General features: G+C 46.8%; 1 protein-coding gene across 4 annotated transcripts in view; it reads left to right on the plus strand.

Annotated features, from left to right (window-relative positions):
- The window catches only part of MYO1E (myosin IE), a 451,378-nt gene that overhangs the window by 325,813 nt on the left and 110,157 nt on the right, over nt 1-15,408 (plus strand). For all 4 annotated transcript variants that reach the window (XM_069222075.1, XM_069222077.1, XM_069222074.1 and 1 more), the window contains exon 17: nt 6,266-6,372. In XM_069222075.1, the coding sequence (XP_069078176.1) occupies nt 6,266-6,372 (107 nt within the window). The remainder of the gene's footprint in view (nt 1-6,265; nt 6,373-15,408) is intronic.

Below are 15,408 nucleotides of genomic sequence, written 5' to 3' on the forward strand. Positions count from 1 at the left end.
GTGCCAGCCTGCTGCTGAGAGACGAGTGTCTGACCTCATGCGGTGAGAGCCTTTGTGCTCTCTGAGGACAGAAACAAAGCCTGCTCTGGGTGGAGGTGCTTCACACCTCCCCCCTGCAGGAACTGTAACACCTAGCAGTGAGCTTCAAAGGCTCAAGCTTCGTGTTACAATGCCCCAGGGCACTCCAGCTAGTGGAGATGCCCGCCTCCTGGACCCAGCCCCCACTTTTGGCGGCAAGTCCAGGAGAGATAATGAGAAAAACAAGGAGGAGTCACTGGCCAGTCAGGACAGCCCCTAAGGTGTCCTGAGCTGAGGTGACTCTGACTTTTAGAAATCCTCCATCTTGTAGAAGGAGGATTCCCCCAATAGGGATAGGAATGTGACCCCCTCCCCTTGGGAGGAGGCACAAAGAGGGTGTACCCACCCTCAGGGCAAGTAGCCATTGGCTACTAACCCCCCAGACCTAAACACGCCCTTAAATTTAGTATTTAAGGGCTCTCCCTGAACCTAGAAACTAGATTCCTGCAACAACAAGAAGAAGGACTGCCTAGCTGAAAACCCCTGCAGAGGAAGACCAGAAGACAACAACTGCCTTGGCTCCAGAAACTCACCGGCCTGTCTCCTGCCTTCCAAAGAACTCTGCTCCAGCGACGCCTTCCAAAGGGACCAGCGACCTCTGAATCCTCTGAGGACTGCCCTGCTTCGACGATGACAAGAAACTCCCGAGGACAGCGGACCTGCTCCAAAAAGACTGCAACTTTATCCAAAGAAGCAGCTTTAAAGAACCCTGCAATCTCCCCGCAAGAAGCGTGAGACTTGCAACACTGCACCCGGCGACCCCGACTCGGCTGGTGGAGAACCAACACCTCAGGGAGGACCCCCGGACTACTCTACGACTGTGAGTACCAAAACCTGTCCCCCCTGAGCCCCCACAGCGCCGCCTGCAGAGGGAATCCCGAGGCTTCCCCTGACCGCGACTCTCTGAAACCTAAGTCCCGACGCCTGGAAAAGACCCTGCACCCGCAGTCCCCAGGACCTGAAGGACCGGACTTTCACTGCAGAAGTGACCCCCAGGAGTCCCTCTCCCTTGCCCAAGTGGAGGTTTCCCCGAGGAAGCCCCCCCTTGCCTGCCTGCAGCGCTGAAGAGATCCCTTGATCTCTCATTGACTTCCATTGCGAACCCGACGCTTGTTCTAACACTGCACCCGGCCGCCCCCGCGCCGCTGAGGGTGAAATTTCTGTGTGGGCTTGTGTCCCCCCCGGTGCCCTACAAAACCCCCCTGGTCTGCCCTCCGAAGACGCGGGTACTTACCTGCTGGCAGACTGGAACCGGGGCACCCCCTTCTCTCCATTGAAGCCTATGCGTTTTGGGCACCACTTTGAACTCTGCACCTGACCGGCCCTGAGCTGCTGGTGTGGTAACTTTGGGGTTGCTCTGATCCCCCAACGGTGGGCTACCTTGGACCAAGAACTGAACCCTGTAAGTGTCTTACTTACCTGGTAAAACTAACAAAAACTTACCTCCCCCAGGAACTGTGAAAATTGCACTAAGTGTCCACTTTTAAAATAGCTATTTGTGAATAACTTGAAAAGTATACATGCAATTGAAATGATTCAAAGTTCCTAATGTACTTACCTGCAATACCTTTCAAACAAGATATTACATGTTACATTTGAACCTGTGGTTCTTAAAATAAACTAAGAAAAGATATTTTTCTATACAAAACCTATTGGCTGGATATGTCTCTGAGTGTGTGTACCTCATTTATTGTCTATGTGTATGTACAACAAATGCTTAACACTACTCCTTGGATAAGCCTACTGCTCGACCACACTACCACAAAATAGAGCATTAGTATTATCTCTTTTTACCACTATTTTACCTCTAAGGGGAACCCTGGGACTCTGTGCATGCTATTCCTTACTTTGAAATAGCACATACAGAGCCAACTTCCTACAGGTCCCTTAGGGAGGCACAACATATGCTGCAGCCCTTAGGGACCTTCCCTGGTCACAGGGCCCTTGGTACCACTGGTACCTTTTACAAGGGACTTATCTGTGTGCCAGGGGTGTGCCAATTGTGGGAACAATGGTACATTTTAGGTAAAAGAACACTGGTGCTGGGGCCTGGTTAGCAGGGTCCCAGCACACTACTCAGTCAAGTCAGCATCAGTATCAGGCAAAAAGTGGGGGGTAACTGCAAAAGGGAGCCTTTTCCTTACAGCGAGCACATATGGCTTGAACTAGGTAAAGAAATAATAGATGGAGTTGAAAACGTAGCAGGTTTATGTTGTCATGTGTAGTCATGGTTACCCTTGACAAGGCAGAAGGAAATATGACAGAAACATCAACAGTGTGGAGAAGGTTGGATGGGAGGAGTTCCAAGACTGTAAACTTGCCATCAAGTGTCCAGCACTGTGTAAAATAACAGGAGTTTTGGAGAGGAAGAGGTTGTGCAATTGTCACTACCCCCTTTACCTCTCCTTTTAGATATGTAACGTCCCCCCAGAGTGCCTTGGCTTCTGCCAAGCAGGACGTTTGGACCAGGAGGGTTTGAGGGATGGCAGTTGGCGCCATGAGGGAGTTCACTCGGTTGCCAGCGCTTGATATGAAGAGACCTGTTGGAACCTGTTTCCATCACAGATTGTTTGTAGTCGTCATTACTCAAGGGCGCCAGTTAGAACCAGTGGCCTCCTGACATTGCCATGGCTACTCCTGGTCTCGCAGGTTGTAAAGGCAATGTCAATAAGAGAAAGTAAATAGTTCTCTAGAAACCATGTGTACTTTCTATAGTCTGCGCTCTGGCCTCCAGTGGACTCTCAGTGGCAGCTAAGGGACTGCTAAGGCACTAAGGACAGGAGAAGAGGTCCTCGCCATACCGCTCCGGTCACTCGCCTCAGGGGCCTTGTGCCCACTCGCCCGCCATCCTCATCGCTGGGTGCAACTGGCTGCAGTAGCTGTCTTTTTACACAGAGTTTCCAATGCTCTAAATAACTGATCTTACTATTTGCAAAATATGGTGGTCGATTTCCAACCTTGAGGGGGATGAAAGGCCGGCTGGGCTGTGCCAAGTATGGAGTCAGTGATCTGCTGATAGAAACATTTTCTGCCAGAAGCGAAGCCTCAGCTCATTGAGCTGTTTATGCAGAATGTTGCTCACAGTTTCACAGCTGGGAGGAGTGAAGCGGGTCAGGGCCCATAAAAAAATAAATACTACTTTCGTGAATGTGACTTGCAGTTTAATCAGTGTTCATCCAGTGCCTTCTAAATACACTGTGTAAAATAGGTACAATAATTTCTTACATTGCGGAACAAAATAAAAGTCTGGAGTCTCCTGCTAAAATTGAGTTCCACCCGCCCAGCCGTTACATAAAGTTAAAAGGTATGCAACGTGGTTGTGTCATCTGAGGGTCAGAGCGTGCGTGACGTCACTTCCGGTATTCTGATGAATTTATGTTGTTGCCGAAACCCCTGCTTCTTCAATGCTTTTTTTTATCGATTTGGTGCAGTGTTTTAAACAGTTGCTGCAAACGGCTCATATCTGCTATTGCAAACCAGATGTTGTTACAGTTCGTGTTATTTATGTCGGGAAATGTACCCTTCGGCGTCCTTAAAATGGTTCCCACAAACCCAACTGGGCCACCCGTAGCCAAACTGCGGTTTTCGGATGTTTGAATAAGTTTAATCTCAGCGTGTGAGCCGCGTGACTTTATATTTCTGCTCTGGTCAGGATTTTTGTGGATCATTCAGCACATCTTAGAATACACAGGATATTTCCAGCTGTGGTTCTGGAGAACATCACAGCTTCTGAGATGCAACACGTGTTAGTTTACTTCTTTCTACCTGACAAGCAAACTTTTTCGCATTATCAGCGTTAGCACGAGAACCTCAGAAGTTAAGACAATCCCTACAGGAAGTGTTTTGCATCATTCGAGGTGAGAAGCAGCTCTCCTATAGCTTGTAAATTCACAATTGAAGTGTGAAGTGCTTGGCGAGGGCCACTGCACCAGTGGTTGTCTGTGCTACAGCACTGCAGCATGTTAGATTCAGGGCTCTTTGGCTGTTGCATTGGCTTTTACTGCATCTTAGCTTATGGAATATTATGAAGCAGAGCTTCTCTGTTAACAGGCTGCCTTTTCCTTTAGCGGTGACCTCACATGAGGTCATTCATGACACCATATGGTAAGGTATGACATCAGCGAGCACAACCACCAATGGGAGCTCACAGCAGTTTTCTATCATCGAAAACAGTTGGGTTTGGGGTAAAAAAAAAAAAAAGTGTCCTAACTAAATCTGCCCAGTCAGTCATAGGTCGGAGTGTCCAACACATAAGCCTGTATTAATTCAGTCAGCCGATCAGTCCACCACCATAGTCATTGTTACTTACCTAGCGCTAAAAAACCTGGGCATTAATAGCACTTGGACACAAGTCGTTCATTTGCTAGGATCACTTTTTCTGTCCGTTATTGAAGCAGTCTTTATTAAGTTTTGTCTTTTTATGCACCACTTGTCACCATATATCTGATGTTTCTAAACACTAAATTTAAAGCGCTGCTCTTACCAAATATAGTAGCACTGAGTCCAATGGTTTTTAGCGCTTACATGAAAGCAGTATGATACCCAGGAGCCTGCATTCCCTGTATAAACCAACTATTAAAATCATAGCAGCGGAGATACAAGAAAAAAAGAGTAAAGCTAATTATACGACTAAATTACAGTCGCTATTTGTAAGAAAAGGGAAATACAAATTGTATTATAAAGGTGCTCGCCAGAATCTCACCCCGCTGCCTAAGGTTGTTATATGAGTGGGCCGGTGCAGCCGTCAGTCAAGACTATATGACAAGCAGATGGGAGCATGGTCAATAGCATATAGAGCAGGCATGAGTTTATCCACAAGGACTTTGTCAAGGTGAAAAAATATATCTCGGATGTGTAAATAGCACATCTGCACCAGCCACGTACAGGAAAAAATAAGCAGTGCCAGAAAAGTATGTTAGCGCTGGTGGGACAGTGTCCGTGAAGGAAGTAGTTGGATCCGAATGGCTGTTTTAGGCCGAATTGGTCAAAAGGTAAGAGTAATGGTAATGAATGGCGTTACATAGCAAAGAAGTGAACTTAAGCCGGTACAGACATGCCATTTACACATCCCACATATGTTTTTTCAACGTGGCCGTCGGTAGACCTTGCCAGTTTTTTCTACACAGAATCCACATCGATACTGCCAATGAATAGACATTGACAAAGTCCTTGTGGACTAAACACATTTTGGCTGTTTCTGGAGAGACTTGTATCTAATGATTTTACACTGACTGGTTGGAATCAAGACTAATAACCTTATTACACTTGAGGTCTGACTTCCCAGTGCTTGCTGCTGGAGCCAGGAGCCAGTACATAGATCATCACTAAAGATACAGTCTAACAAATGCAAATATAACGTGGCTTTTGCTTCTTCTGCTCTGTTTCTAGATGAACAGTGATGAGCAGAAAGGCTATGTTTAAGGCAACATGTTTCGTTTTTCCACACTTTAGGTAATTATAGGAAAAATAGAATCTCTCCATGTTTCTACACACTCTGAGCTGCAGTGTTGTTTTTAATCTGGCTTGTATTGCACGGAATCTAATATCTTTTTGCACAAAATATCTAACTGCTTTTTTTGTATGTTTAATTTGCACTAGATATTCTACTTTTATTCTTCATGGTTAAAAACATCTGATCCAATTCACATGAAAAAAGCATCACACCAAGTATCTAAGTGGTTTGTGGGGAGAGTGATAGTGTGGCCATGCATTATAAGGAATAAAGTGCCCCTACCTATTATGGGAATATTTCAAATCCCCTGGCAGTTCCATGACCATATAAAGGTGCCCTGCCTTTGGCCTCATTCCTCCCTATGATCACAGTACTTCTTCATGACTTGTAATGTCTTCATTGTGTGCTGTACAGGATACTTTATCCTACATTTATTTTGCAAAATACTGTTCTAGCTAAAACATTTTAGCTGTAAATATTCATTATACTGGTAGTAACATTCATGATGTGCACCTTTTTTTTATCAATGTCTTCTTTTCATTCTCTCCTGGTAACTGAGAACCAAGTTGTATGGTTTAAAGGAGAAACTGGCTCTAAGTGCCAGATTGTAATTAAACTCCCTCATTTCGCCTCATCCCCCCTGGTATTTCAGCCACACTGTTCCCATTGCAGACATGTTAGAAGCCCTGCAGCTGTGGGGTGACTCATGAGTAAATATTGTTTCTCCTTCTACAGAAACAAGCCAATGACCTTGTCAGCACTCTGATGAAATGCACTCCTCACTATATCCGCTGCATCAAGCCCAATGAAACCAAGAAGCCTCGGGACTGGGAGGAAAGCAGGTATGAATCGGACCTGGGGTAGTGGCGTCTGGCGCTGTGTGGCTGACATTACCAGCACTGAGTATAAGTACATAAACACGAAATAGAACTTGAAAAGCCAGCAGGTGACTTTACGGCAAGTAATCAGCCATGTACAGTGAGGCCACTGAAATTACTCAGTGGTGTGGATGTGCCATTTATTTTTACATAATTAGAGATTTACCACATTAGTCCACCATCTGTTGCATAATTTGCTGATGTCAACAAGTTATATGTTGCTAGCTTAAACGTATCAAACGTGAAACAATTCTGGTACTACGGTTTCTTGTCAGACCCTTTGCAAATGTTAACTGGCCACCAGTCAGTTGCTGCTTGCTGTATTGAGGTGTAACACTGGGGCTCATGAGGTGAAACTTCTGGGTGAACAGCTTTATTGTGTATACAATGTCAAAATACCAAAACAAGACTGCCACAGAATGTTCTGCAATTTAATTTACCCATTTATCGCTGCATACTTCTTTAAATAACACTGCCGCATAATTTACTCCTCCGTTGCTGCATAATTCAGGTGTTGCTGTACATAATAGTTTGCGCCATCCGTAAAATAAAGTTATTTTTCGCTTCAGCTGTTCTTGGTGAGCCCACGAGGCATGCCAGCATACCTGTATGCATCACAATCATATATAATGTACGACCTGCACTGAGGAGCACACCATACTCTGGTTACAGGAAGAAATCAAGTGCACTTCATCACGAAAATGCACAGAAATTGCAAAGCACAATGTGATAAACAACAAGGGTCTTTCAACATTTTGAATAGAAGAACAGATGACATTAACTGTAAATTGGGAAAATCTAGAACAGATAGCCCTAAGAAAGCTCCCTCTAATGGAGTGAAACAGGTTAGCTGGAGTGTGGCTTTCCTATGATAGGCCAAATAAAGAATTGTTTAAGAAATGACTGGAATACTTTAGCGAATGTCATAAGACTTAAAAAATTACTCACTGTGATATGGACTGATGATTACAAAATCTAGAGAAACCGCTAAGTCTTAACCAGAGCATGGACAGATTAAATGATATTCAAGTATTAATTCTGATAAGATGGAAAGCGCCACTCTCATTTATTGAAATATTTAAAAGATTTGTTGACTTTCCCCGAGGTGTCTCCCCTTTCAACCTCCTTACTGGCCTAAGTTGCCAACCTTCTGGGGGCACACCCTAACATAATGCAGCTTGCTGGTGGGAAAAAGCTGTGGGGACGATTGTCTCAAAATACAGTCCGGGTGTGTGGATGGAAAGGCCGAGGCTTTCCTTTGAAAGTACCACAGTTACCAGAACATCACAGACCCCGACAAGACAGCTCCTGGAATGACTATCAGGGTCTAACCAGAGTAAAAATAATCATTTCAGTCGGTGTAGCACTTTCTGGGAGGTTATGTGCTATACAAGATGTCCAGTAATTCGTAGACAGCAGCTTCCATTAAGCCAGGGTACTGCTAGAGGTCAGGGTAGAGGTAAGCGGTTGCAGCTGAATCCTATGAAGCTCAGCAGACAGAGTGCGCCTTGAGACGCTCATGGGTGAGTAGCCGCGCTTACAAAAAAACTGATTGATTGATTGAGGAGGGGTTACTCTCTGTGAGGAGCCCTCTCAGCACAGGCCATTCTAGGATACATCCTGACGATCTGTTTTGAGATCAGGACATGCAGCACATTTTTAACAGCCTCTCAGTGACCTCTAGTGGGTGGTGAAACAACTAGCAAAACACCTGTAACGTTGCATCAGAAAAGGTGACACACCAAAATGTAATTATGTTTTTCCTATATTCATATCCCCAAACTGTGAGGCAGGTGGAGGTTGTCTGTCCTATGTCTAGCATCTGAAAGGTACCCATCCAAGTACTGTCAGCCCTTTTCCATTCTTGTGTGCCTTGTATTTGGAGTTTATGAGATGTGAGCCAATATCTAGTGAGAGATTTTTACTTCCAAGCCTCTCTTCAAGTCCTGACCCCTCCAACAAAGTGATAGCTTCCCAGCCCTGTGAGTTGTGGCTGCGTTAGAGCATAGCGCTGCTCTGGTGACTCAGAGTAGCTCCGTTGACAAGCCAGACCTCCCTGTCTCCTGAGGAGGCATCAGAGTGGGCCATCTGTAGGAGAGAGTGGTGTGTTCCAAGTATTAGTGGGCACTCACGAGTTTCTCAGTCTCCGGCACTGAAAGAACCAATGTGCTGCTGGAGAGGGCATCTCATGTAACTCCTCGCAGAATGTGGATTCAGGAGAAAACTAGACCATGTCTATATCTCTCTCGCTCACTACGTCCCTCCCCGCTTGCTCTTACCCATTATCTCACATTCTTTCTTCCCCCTTTCTACCCTCTAGCTGCCCTATCTTCATTCACCCACTTTTCTCTGTCTCTTTGGTTTCTCTGTTCTTCTATTCTTGTTCTCTCAATGTTTATCTTTATTCTTTCTCGTTCACTTTACCCCTCTCGCTCTCTGCTCTCTCAGTTACTCACTTTTCTCTCCCTCCCACGTTTATTTGTCTCTCACTTTTCCTAGTTCCTCTTTTTTTCCTCATGCTGGCTACACCTCCCCCTTCCTCCCGCACACTCACTTTCTATTCTTTTCTCCCTCTCGTTCTCTCCGATTCGTACTTCTGCTCTCAGTTTTGTCTCTTTCCTCGGTCTTCTCACTGTTCCCAACTTTGTCAACCTTTTTCTCTGGCTCTCTAGAAATCTCTCCTTTTATCATTTCCCCCTTTCCTCTTGTGTCTACGTCTTCTTAAAGAAAAAAATCAGGACTGTACAAGGTAGTGAGTCAGAACGCGTAGTGTTATCCCTGTGAATGTCTGTATGTACTAAGTAGAAATACCTAAGTAAAATCAGGAGACAGTCACGCAGGGTAATGCCTTACCGGCAGTACTGGGCCAGGGTCAACTATATATCAAGGACGCCTCTTCTGACATCTCACTGTGATGGAGGACAAAATACCAAACAGACAGGAGGGACCAAAACTTTAGAACTTAGTGCGAGCCAAAACAAGAACTATACAAAGCCATCCAAAGTTCAAGAAGCTACTTAAAACCTGCTCTTCCCAAGATAAAGATGCAAACAGAAAACCCAGGACCTCTGAAATCAAACCTAAACAGCATTTGAGACTAGAATAGCATACTCTGCCCAAGAGGGACCAAGAGCACATGAACATCACTATTGGTATGGCGAGCTGTGATATGAGCAGGTTAGATGGCAAGGGTGTTGAAATTCCACTAAAGTCACTACAATTGGACTCTAACTTTGCTGGCTGTACTCAGTGCTGGCTGGAAGACAATAGTGCTCATATGTCACAGGAATCGTCCCAATTAGGCTGTGCCACAGCCAACTGCGGAAAGTGCAGGCTGGATGACCATTCTACTCCCAACCGGTGTGTTATTGATGACCATAACAGACCAGAGCTAAGATTGGACACTCTTACACTGTCCGAGCACTAGCATCAATCCATAGAAACCAAGTCACTCATTACCTAAGAAGACACACAGCCAAAGCATGAAGGAATCTGCCACATATGGCATCCATCTTGGAAGACATTACTAGAGTCCATCCATGCAGGGCCGACGCAGAACCCTCAGTGTATTCACAGCTGAGCAGAATACAGCAGTACTCATATATGGGACCACTTTCTACACAGACCATCCAGGTAGATCTCTGTCTCTTCTCTGTGTCCTCCATCTGGCCTGTCCCTCATCTCACAAGACCCACATGTCGTATAACGTGGATGGCCCAACTACTGCTCACAGTACAAAGTCCATATGGGGCTTACAGAGTAAACTGTAACAGCTACCTAATATAACCTGAGCGCGCCCTATTGTGCATATTCCTCCTCCATCACATTGCATCCACCACCCAAGACACGAAAAGAGCACCGCTTTGACTACTCCGGCATGACACCTAAACACTTCGCACACAGACTTGCAGCAAGTACATCAGCCAAGCCGTCCTACTCGCCCGATGATGCACTTCAGTGCTCCACAGTGGAGTATGGAGCACTATATAGGTGCAATTCAAATACCATACAATTTGTTTATAGGGAACAATTGAACACAAAATCGATTTATTTGTTGTAGGATTTTCAATGCCAAAAACAGATTTTGTACACCCAAAACCAGGTTTCTGTGCTATGTATATTGCAAACAAAGGACGTTTCTGGTTGAGTAACCTTACATGTCCAGTCGTTCTCTGTATCGCAGCTCTTGGAGGGAAATAGACAGCGAGATTAAAAGGCTCCATGTGTCTTAAGGTCTCTTTCTTCTCTTTCTGTGTATCAGTACATGTTCTCCTCTATGTTGTATAGTATTGAAGTTGTGTTGTAGTTGCATTTGTATAGCACTTCACGTCCCTAGCAAGTGGCTGAACCTTTCTTTTGGACGGGTAGCAGTTTACTCAGTGTGATTTGGATGGAATCGAGTGTCTGTAGGTTGGCCTGAATGGGTAGTGTTTTTTTGTGCATGAGGACTATAGCTGTGCTCTTGTCATGTCTTTTTGTCACTCCGCTTCAGTCTAAATTTAACCAAAAAAGGACTAAGAGGGCATTTAAACATAAAATGCTAGTTTCGTACTTCCAAACATGCAGTGACCTAAAAAAGGTAAGATACTTCCAAGTTTCACGAAACGAATAAGCATAATGATAACATCACAGTAAAAGACAATAAATGGCCTGTAACTCGAGCATGGACCTCTTTAGCATCAATCCTGGGCAGAGTTTTGCCAGAATAACATTTGATCGGATGCCAAGTGGTCACAGTGCCATGCTACTCTTGTTGAGACCTGGCTAAGGATCGCTGCCACCATCAGAACCTGGATCTGTTGAGAAGGGGTTGAGGTTTCTACAGAATGAGCCCCAATTAATGGTTGGCAATGGGGCACTTCCACCTCCCTACACTGGGACACCAGACACGTCATTCTCAGGTTTTAGGCTACAGCGGACATCACCTCCCTGTTGTTGTTCTATTCCCATTGCAGTCCTGTTGAGGATCATACACTATCATTACCTAAGTCTGCAGAGGGAGGTGGAAACAAGCAAAAATCAGACAGGCAAGAGGCAGGAGGCTGGAATGGTCCACCAGATGCTTTCACACCAGTGTCATACAGAGCGGGGTTGAGTAGCCCTCATAGCGCGTGATATCTAAGCAAACACATGGTCGGAGCTCAGTAGCTTTAAGCTTTGCAAAGTCAAAACAGCCAACATTATCTCCCATTCTCGCAGATACATTTTCATATTTTCAGAAGGTGAAAATGTCACTGCTGGAGATGTTTCCCCCAAACATGTCCTGTTCCAGGGGCTTCCCAAGCTCTATAAGTGCAATCTCTGATCACTCTCATTCGGGAAGAAGCGTGCACTGTCTGATGACTGGTTCAGGAACTTGTTTATTCTAATAATAAGCAGGATTTTCAAGGCTGCCCTGTCAACTTGTAAGCAGGTTGACTCAGACAGACTGTGAAGAGGAGGGAGAGCTCACGTGAGAATGGCATCAAAAACAGTCACCGTCTTGGCTTGCAGCTTGTGAGAGAGCCGAACAGATGACCGAGAAAAGCACTTTGCTCATTAGCAACTTCCTAAAAGAGATGAGATCAAAGGGGCTGAATGCCACACTAGCTCCACCAGGGCAGCCTGCTTCCTCTGTGGTGCCTTCAGCTCTTCCTCGCCCCTAAACGCGAGCTGTGTGGAGTGAGAACCGACCACCTGGATCTGCCAGGCTCAAACGCAGGTCAGGCACTGTTGCCAATACAGATCACGTGGACCTGAGGTGCTACAGCCGAGTAGCCTTTAAAAGGGTGTCTAATGACTCGTCCAAATCTGTAGGCGGTAGGGCTGCCCCAAAACAGCAGTCTGCCACTTACATCAGTAGACCTGGTAAGTATGTACTTTATGGTTGGATGCAATTGTGTCAGTCGTGTGTGGTCTGTGTTGTGTTTTGGTGTTTAGTGGATGTCAGAGAGTGCTTAAACCGTATTTCGGCGAGCATGTAGTTACACATACCCATGATTGTAGGAGAGAATGTGAAAATAGATGCAGATGCGTAGACCTGCTATGTCTCAACTGGTCACACCTTTTAACCCATTTAATATGGAATATAGGAAATGACTAGCAGGAGAGTGGCACCCTTGGGAGGTCCGATCTTCCACCAACTATACTATATGCTCTGTAGTCCTTTTCATAGCCGCTGAGGAGCAGCTCCTAGGAATAGGTATCATCCACCAAGCCATGGCATGGGCCTTGGGGAGTCCACCCATGAGTGCCAGGGAGCCACCATAGAAATGGTCATTAAAACACCGCCACATAGTGTAAGCTCTAATGGACCCATTGTGAAGCAACAGAGGAGCAGCTACTATACGACCAGCCACGGTACATGCCTGAGGGTCCTCCCAGGTGCAGCAGGAAACAACCCATAGGAAAGGCGGTGGTGCAGCAAGCCATGGAATGTGCTCTATGGAGTCCTCACAGGAGTGGGTAACACGGGCGTTCAGCATGGACGTCATTTAGGGGTCGCCAGGGGTCGCTTGTCCTTTGCTACCCCTGGCACTGCCTTTGCGACCCCCGGCCTCAGAGGTGGCAAATTCAGTGTCAGGAACACAGTGACAGCTCGTCCTCATGGACCTCAGTGGGGGCTCCCAGTATTCAGTCATTTTTCTGTTACACTAATAGTGAATAATAACGTATTATTCACTATTAGGGTCATACAAATGGAGTACAATTAGCTGGACCATCCCCTTCCATGGCAGCCGAAGTAAGTAAAAAAAAATGCTTTGAAGTGTATGTTGTTGTGTGCATGCTTGTGGGTGAGAGTATGTTTATGTGAGAGAGAGAGAGTGAATGTAAGTGTGAATGTGTGTTTATGTATAAGTATGTGTGTGTGAGTGAAAGTGGAGGTGAAAGGGCGTGAGATGCGGTGAATTGACGTCCATGGGCCTCAAGCAGCAGCGGGCTGCTGAGAGACCCAGCCCAGATGACAGTCTGGGGTTAGCGTTGAGCAGAGAGGCAATGTTCAGTGTCCCCAAAACAAAGAAAAATACAGCTAGATTCAGGCACACGCAAACACATACAAAACCAATCAAAACAACGCAGTGGGTACACTGAATTGTGCAAAATCGGCGAGATCTACAAGGCTGGCTTGGATCACTGTTTTAAAATCCAAACAACACACGCTGGGGGGGTGGGGGGGGGTCACAAATAAAAACCTGGTACAGGGCGGTGAGTTACAGGTTTCAGGCACCTGTACAAGATGGGGCTAATTTTTGTTTACAGATTTGATGTGGAAAAGTTACTGCTTGCTATTAATTTCTCGAAAAATGACTTTCCAGACTGTTTTTTTTTAAATGTATTTGAAAGCGGAGACTATTGGCTTTGTGTAATTGAAAGGGGGAGGGGTGGGGCAGAGGTGCACCACCAGAGCCCATCTTTTCCCTAGGCTCCTTCCAGTGGCAGAGCCAGAGAGGGCCAAGTGGTCCAGAGAAGGGTGGCACCGTTGGCAGTCACTGTTATTGCTCTTTCAAAGTGGGGTTGACGTGAAGGGCAGCAGTGAACATGGGTGGCTGGGGGTGTCCTAACAGCTGGGTGACAGAAGGTACGACAGGCTGGTGCCAGTGGTAGTGAGGGTGACCGGGTGATGAGGTGGGACATTTAAAAGATGCTGGCAAGGGGAAGGCAGATAGGGGTGGGATGAGTGACATGGACGTGACTGTGACAGGGTTTGGGAGGGTGACAGGAAGTGATAAAGAGGCAAGGACTGGGGAGTATGGTTGTGACGGATGGATGCCAGACAGGGATGAGGGGGTGACAGGAACTGGGGCTGCGTCGGGGGTTAAAAGTGAACAAGGATGTGGACGGCAACAAGTGGCAACGACTTGCGTTGAGAAGGAGACGTGACATTGCCAGGGAGGGTGAGGCTGGTTGTGTGTGTAAGAGAGAAAGCGAGGGTACCATGTATGCTCCTGGTCCCACCCCAGCTGCTACCCACCTCTCCTCACACCATCCCCACCCCAGTCTTTACTCACCCACCCTCTGCCTCATTTACTACCCACCTGCCTCCCCGCATACACTCACTTTCCCTCACCTATCATCACACATCTGCACACACGCTACCCCCCACCCATCACCACCCGTCTGACCCTGCCCACACCCCAGACACTGCCCTCCTGCCCCACACCTCTGCCCATACCTCAATTACTAAGCACCTGCCCCCAGAGTTTAGCTTCGGGGGGGGGGGGGGAGGTGGTTGGGGCATGACACCCAATAATAAGTGTATTTTCAGACAATTAGTTGGGCACAAGCGCTTTCTGTCAAGTAGCGTGAGGTGTCCGTCGGATTTCACCAGGAATTTTTGCGTAAAAACAGACAAAAGCACACGCGCACTTTTTTCCTTTCTGCTTTCAAAGTCTTAGAAAATGACGGTTACTTTACAAAAGATTGTGTTTTCGCTCACTTACTAACCCTGCCAATCTTCATTCGTCCCCCTTTGCCTTTAGCCTCTCTTATGTGCCCAGCTTGTCCTATTTGTTGGATAATCTGAGGGTCACTTCCCCCATCCTACTTACTAAGCCACGCCCCTGCCTGCCCCGTGAATTCCAGTGTAGCCACTACGCGCCTGCCCCTCCGCCACTGCCCACCTGCTGCCACCCCTGACCCCACCTCAGTCACTGTTCACCCACCCACCCATCACTACCCACCTGCTGCCAGCTCCGTGCCGTACCTCATTCACTACCCAAGTTCCTCCCGGACCCCTGACCCTCCTCAGCCACGTGTCTTTGGTGAACGCACGGGTGGGGCTGGTTCATTGAGTTCTCATTCACTAACCACCTGCCCCAAACCCCCCCCCACCACCTCAGTCACTGTTCACCCACCCATCCATCACTCCTCACCTGCTGCCACCCCTGACCCCACCTCAGTCACTGTTCACCCACCCATCCATCACTCCTCACCTGCTGCCACCCCTGACCCCCACCTCAGTCACTACTCTCCTGCTGCCACCCTTGACCCCACCTCAGTCACTGTTCACCCACCCATCCA

Source organism: Pleurodeles waltl, chromosome 3_1, assembly GCF_031143425.1.
Source record: "Pleurodeles waltl isolate 20211129_DDA chromosome 3_1, aPleWal1.hap1.20221129, whole genome shotgun sequence".
Lineage (NCBI taxonomy): Eukaryota > Metazoa > Chordata > Amphibia > Caudata > Salamandridae > Pleurodeles > Pleurodeles waltl.